The sequence below is a fragment of the Limulus polyphemus genome, unplaced genomic scaffold (assembly GCF_000517525.1).
Source record: "Limulus polyphemus unplaced genomic scaffold, Limulus_polyphemus-2.1.2 Scaffold896, whole genome shotgun sequence".
NCBI lineage: Eukaryota > Metazoa > Arthropoda > Merostomata > Xiphosura > Limulidae > Limulus > Limulus polyphemus.
The window spans coordinates 239,000-245,789 of NW_013666506.1; the positions used below are offsets into that span (position 1 = coordinate 239,000).

A 6,790-nucleotide genomic window follows, 5' to 3' on the forward strand; every position below is an offset into this window, starting at 1 on the left:
TGTCAATGAGTTTGAGATAAAACATCAAAATGTTCCTTCACAGGATAAAAACTCAAAAAGATCTAAGTCATAAAAAAAAAAAGGTTTTTGGTAGTAGCAACACTACAAAACTGATGATGTAATGTAGATCGTTTTTTTACTTTGATTATTTATTAAGAATAACAAAACAACAACTATAATAAACTAGCCACATATTCCAACAGTACTGTGCATGAAATTTAATGTAAAGTGGATGATATAACAGTTCTTTGGTCCAAAATCTAATTTTATTTTAGGTAAGACAAAAAAAAAAAATCAACATCAGGCATTTTGGGATGATTTGGCCAGCAATCAAAAATATTTTTTTTTAAATCTATCTCTTATTTGACCATATTTCAAATAATACAACTGTGGTCAAGTAAATAAATAAAATGAGAGCAATAGAGATCAATATAGCATTCTTATATTACACAGGTACAAGTGCACACACATATGCTACAAAGACCCTCTTAACTCACACTATTCAAACTTATTGGTAAAAAAACTTCATTCACCAATGGTTGAAACTTTACAAAATAAAAAAAATACATTTCTTATCATGTGGAAGATATGATGGCAATAAAATATACACTTACTTACATAAAACATAGTTCAAACATTATGAAAAAACAGTGGTTAAAATGGGATACTGAGAGTGGTGGAGCTCCCTTTTGTGATCCACCTCGAGATTCCAATCAGAAGAATTAATAGCTTGAATCCTCAAGAGGTGGATCACCATCCCATCCGAAGTTAGCTACTACGGAAAAAATAAATTAACTACAACATCAGCCATCGGATGAATTGTTTTTGTTTATGTATTTCCTTCAACGTATATGAGATAAAGATTACTTCATTTCAAAATAGCTCTTAGTACAGTTCAAAATGTTACATATACAATTGTCAACACTTGCTTTAACAAAAGTAAAATAAAACTTAACATTATGTTCAATAAGTCGTGAAAATCTGAATGGTCTCAGCTATGAAAATCAGTTGAATGTTTGTGGATTAGAATTTAATCTATGAAGCAAACTAGTGACCACTGACTGGGTAAGACTTGATTTTGGTTGTTCAATGCAATTCTCCTTGGACTATTGAGATTGGTCTTGTACCTCCTTCACTGCTGGAACTGTCCAAACTTGACCAGTAGACAAAACCTTAATGTCTGGTGCCTGCTGTAGTTCAGCTACTTGCTCAGGAGTGGCACGCACAATGTGAATTTTTTTACGCTGAGTTAAAAAAGACAAAAAATCAATAACATAAAATCTGACTAGGTTTATAGGTCAGAACAGTAAATGTTAATTACAAATATTTTAGTTAATGCTTTTCATCCAATCATTCATGCCAGTTGTAAGCTTTCTCAAATAACTGTGGACCTACACAAGCACTCATATTGAACGTTTGTGCTAAATGATTCTGTTTTAAAAAAACTAATAAAGCATTCAGACTTAGTCTCACTATAATTAATTTTATGGTTTGTTTAAAAAACTCCAGTAAAAACTGTACTAAAACCTTAAATAGACAGTGCACTGTAACAGCTTATATTTTAAGATGTTTGTGGAAAAGGGCTAATATAAATGTGTTCACAACTGCCTAACCTGAGGGTTAAGACCTGAATGTGTCCCTGTAGCATGACTGTCTTCAACTCCTGCTCCTTCGCTTGTTTGAAAATTAAAATTTGTTGTACCCAGGTCTGTTTGGTAGCAGATTAATTCAAAGCCACTGCTTTCTGACATCTCTCCATCACTGGACATGACCTCCTTGACTACACCCCCAGAGAGAGGATATGTCACAAGATGAGTGGAGTTATCTTCAACCTCTATCATATCTAGAGGACAACCCTAGACGACAAAAATGAAGTCAATGACGGTAAATGAGACAATATTTTAGCTGTTAAAAGAATACAACTAGGCTCAGAACAATGAAGTATATAATAATCTGAGAGCTAATTACTGATAGCTTTTCCTGAAAAGTAAATCAACACACAAGTTTAAGACAATGCGCCTAATCTGACATTTTTGCACCAAATTTTATTTATAAAAATGTAAGCTACTGTTGTATATTTTTCTCATTCAAATTTTATGTTTTCTTTGATTCTTTTAAACAACTTTTGATTTTGTTTTATGGGTCATCAACCTTAGATCCAAGTGACAACCTAAATTTAACTATAGAATATCTCTTAACCAAAAGTCTGCTCTGATATTTGAATGATATATCAATGAATAGAGCCATCAAACGTTAATTATATTTAACTCTTTCAGGGCTGCAAGTGTCAAAAGCACCCTCCCTACCAGTGTTTTTATGTTCTCAAAGTGAAAATACTTGGCCAAATTGCATGAAACTTATGAAAAACTTTTAAATTGTATCTAGAGTTTGTAAGGAAAACTTAAAAATTTTAGCACTTATATAGTTTTTCCAGGTTGCAAATTAAATATTGTTGTGAAACAGTTTTGGCAAAAATTACAAATATTAGGTCATCAAGAAATTAATGTCACATTTTGGACACCTTCATTAACCACCCCTCAAAAACGTAGATCATGTATAATAGTTAAACGAACTGCCTAAACGTCACGTTAGTGTAGCCTATATGATGAGACACACATTCGGCATGTAATGCTGTTTGAATACAAGAAGGGAAACAACGCCTCTGTAGCCACAAGGAATATCAAAGAAGTTTATATAAATGTTTTGAACATTCTTAAGTGTCAACGATGGTTCAGCAAATTTCGTTCAGGTGACTTTAGCTTTAAAAACTGTGATGGCAGGGGCCCACATGTTGGAATTTATATTGATGCTCTGAAGACACTTGTTGAGTCTAACCCAAGGCAAAACATCCATGAAATGGCCCTGAAATTGCATGTGTTTCATGAAACAATATGTAAACATCTAAGGAATATGGGAAAACTCCATAATGAAAGTGTTTGGGTGCCTCACAAACTCTCCGATGATCATCATTTCCAACGTGTGAACGTTGCTTTGTCTCTTTTGGCGCATAATGCATGTGAACCATTTTTGGACAGAATTGTCACCGGTGATGAAAAATGGATTCTCTATGTAAATATTAAATGGCAAAAACAATGGCTCAGTCCTAGACAAAAACCATTTCCTACAACCTGGACTCCATCCACAGAAAGTGATACTTTGCATTTGGTGGGACATCAAAGGAGCAATTCATTTCAAACTCCTCAATCCACAGTGAACTGTCAATGCAAAGATCTATAGTCAGCAACTGGAATGTTTGAATCAAGCACTTCATCAGAAATGCCCTTCACTCATCAAACGGAAAAGTGTTCCTATTCTTCAGGACAATGCACATCCAATTGTGACATGTTTGATGCAACACAAAAATATAGAGTTGGGCTGGGAAGTTGGCATCATCAGATTACCATCTTTTTCGTTCACTGCTACACCATTTTAATGAGAAAATGTATGCAAATGTGGAAGGTGTTAAAGAGGACATTGACATGTTTTTTTGCTTCGAAGCCAAGTGATTTCTTTAATCAAGGCATTAACAACTTGACTGTAAGATGGAAAAGCATCATCGATAAGAATGGAGATTATTTCATCTAATAAATTTGTTGTTTTGATAGATAAGTTGTTTGGGTTTTTTTTCATCTAAAAAAAAGCTACACTAATTTCTTGACGGCCTAATAGTTTCTTTTGCCTTAAGCTTTCCTTTTTTTTTTGTTACCATCATTTTATAGAACCCAATTAGCTTTAACTCACTTGCTATTCATTAATAAATTTATTTTGATACTTTGTCTTTCTGGTTGAAGACAAGACAAACAAAGAATTATCAATGAACCCTTTTTCAAAATGTTACTATTACTTCTACCTTTATGAGGTGTTGTAGCATAAAATTTTGACAACGTTTTTGGTTGAAACCAAGATATAGTAAATAGATATGTGTTTCCTATAAATAAGAATATTTTGTATTTGAATGTGTTATTTGATTACAATAGACTTAGCAATATATTCAATAAAAAAAAAGGATATGTGCCATCTAAATGATTTCTTGTCACAGGTAGACCCTATTGTACTTGCTTAACTTAAATATCTTTACTTTATGTCTAGTCAAAGAAGATTCCTGTAGTTTTCTAACGTATATCATATAACAAAAAAAAGCTATCATCAGAAACTATAAAAAAAACAAAAAAACCTGACTTCCAAAGGTTAGAGTTTATATGTTTCTGTTGAATTTAGCATAAAGCTACAAAAGGGCTAACTGAGAAAGCTCCTCATAATTTTGAAGTGATCAATTAGAGGGAAGACAGCTAGTCAAAATCACTCACTGACAACTAGTGACTACTGTTCTCAAGTTGGATAGTAGTAATTGACTGTCCCTCTCTATGGATTTGAAATGGGTAGCTCAATTTTTTAATGGGATACAAGCCATGGAACCTCAGACCCACAGTTTGGTATACTAACCAATGGAATCCATTTGGCTCTCTAAGTGTTAAAGAAGTATATATAATACTTTTAAGTTGCTTTGTTACTCTTGCTAGCAAAAACTTAAAATTTTTCAAATGTGACTAATTTCCACATCCCACTATTGTATTCTCAACTACAGAGCATTAAATATCATAGTTTTCTCTTTCTGATGAAGTTAATTAAGTCAGTAGACCTTTTCAAAGTTAAGAACCACTTAAAGTTTTTAAGAGCTCCACTAGTGATGCAATAAATTGGAGTTCAACCAATAAATTGCCAACCAAACAAGGGAAGCATAGAAATGTAAAGCTAACCAAAAATGTCATTGTGAGGAAAATATATGTTTATTTAGTAGCTACAAAAAAAAACTCTGGAAGTGTAATGTTTACAGCTTAAACATCTATAGATGCAACATAAATGAAAGTTTGAACATTTTATGAATTTTTAAACATGAAATAAACTAGACAAGTATTAAATATAGTCAAAATATCAATTCTACAAATCTGATAATTAATAAAATGTTAAAATACAGTTAGAGTTACAATTTTTACATTTTTAATTTAAGTTGTGGATTTGCACTTGGAGTATCCTGAATGATCTTTTTATTTTTTTAAGTAAGTTTAACTGTAGGAGAAACAGCAGTGGCAGTAGCTGTAACATGAAACTCAGAATCCATTTCAACAAAGAGTGGAAGTAGAAAAGTCCAAATAGGGAGCTCCAAAAATTTACATATTATAATAAATGACATACAATGCTAACGTGTACTAAAATTTCTGAAAAGAGGTGTAGCAAATGTAAAGAAAAACTCAGTTTTCATTAAAAGAAATAAGGAAGTGATTGAAAATTCCGTAAAAGAAAGTATGAGTGAAAAACATGTCTGAACACTGGAAGTGCCAATTGAGAAGTGAAGTGCCTCACATGAGGGTAGGTGGGAGTATCAAGGCTAGTGGCAAGCAAAAATTTGTGCATATAAAGGGCAGTACAAGTTGGGAAAAGCTATTCTGTTAAAGGAGGTAAGATGTATCAAAATACCAGTGTATGTAGTTATTACTAGATCAGTTACATATAAGATAGCCATGTCTAGATACCAATCCACATTGATTTACAACATACTGCTGGGTCTGTGTAATTGTCGTTATTTATGAATAAAATACCACTAGGTTTTAGATTACAGCCTCATTTGTGTATACAGTACACTGGTTATAAGTGATTGTCCTCAAGTATTTACAGGGTACTACTGCTAATATATTTATGTAGAGTATATTTCTCATTATTGATATTAATAAATTAAGCTGTTTGGATATAAACTCACTTTTCTTGTTAGCGGTAATCCCTTTTGTTTACGTCTGAACGCAGTTCGACACTTGGAGTCTAAATTCTGTTTGATTCGCATCCAGTCTACTGGTGTGATTCCAAATTTGTATATGAGGTGACCTGTTTACATTCACAATATTTATATTCAAACTTAACTTTTTTGACTCTATAATGATTTAGTTTTTACCTGTATATTACAGTACAAACAGAATTATAACAGAATGTTCATAACATTTGTATGACATTACAGAAACATATATTTAAAATATATAATTATACCAGTACAAAAACAAAAGAAGACTATATTCTTTTTTCTTAAATGTGATCTATTCCTTAAAATAATAAGATGGCTGAATTAATCCTAGGATTTCTTATGTTTGCAAACTGTAAAAGATCTATTTGTTAAGTATTTAGATTCTCAGTAAGTAATATCATTCCAAGTTTACTATTTAATATCTTAATTTATAACTTGTAATTTCTATGTTCAAGATGAGCTTTTACTAACATCGAATTCCATACACCATGAGAGGATCCAGTTGTCTCTTTCTGTGCTTTCCTGTTCCAGATATATTGGAACAGGCTTGTGTTTCTCGATCAAAAAGATAATCCAGAAGTGTGAGAGCCATTTTCTCTGGAGTTGTGCAGGTGTTGTTTATATGGAACAGCTCGCTGTGATTTGAACCAGAAAAATATAACAAGTATATTTAAAATAAAACACAAAGATATATCAAATGCTGCTCATTACACTGATATGGTCAAGAATATTCAACTTTGTTCATTAAGACTGTATACATTATTCACTATCCAAAATGCCAAGTCCTTTAAAACCTTGAAACACAATAAAAACAGATTGATAGGCATTGAAAAAAAAGCAAAAATAATTTACTACTCTTTTTTTACTTTTTCTACACTTAGAAAAATAATTATTATAATCTTAAATCAACAAAAAAGGCACAGGTCTTCCTATAGTCACGGGTCAAAGGCCAAGTCATCATGTTTGTTGACTCACATTCAAAATTTTATTGAACTACTA

General features: G+C 32.0%; 2 protein-coding genes across 2 annotated transcripts in view; one reads left to right on the forward strand and one right to left on the reverse strand.

The window, feature by feature from the left end:
- Positions 1-5,609, forward strand: part of LOC106461093 (biotin--protein ligase-like) — a 43,042-nt gene extending 37,433 nt beyond the window's left edge. Inside the window, exons 12-13 of the transcript XR_002610918.1 lie at positions 1,707-1,884; positions 5,059-5,609. The gene's annotated coding sequence lies outside the window, so the exon portion shown is untranslated. The remainder of the gene's footprint in view (positions 1-1,706; positions 1,885-5,058) is intronic.
- LOC106461094 (protein BANP-like) lies at positions 203-6,429 on the reverse strand. Its single transcript, XM_013920883.2, has 4 exons — positions 6,263-6,429; positions 5,756-5,877; positions 1,614-1,856; positions 203-1,244 (listed from the first exon to the last, which is right to left on the reverse strand). The coding sequence occupies exons 1-4, from the start codon at positions 6,381-6,383 to the stop codon at positions 1,107-1,109; spliced, it is 624 nt and encodes a 207-aa protein (XP_013776337.1). The 5' UTR covers positions 6,384-6,429; the 3' UTR covers positions 203-1,106.
- Between the last annotated feature and the right edge of the window lie 361 nt (positions 6,430-6,790).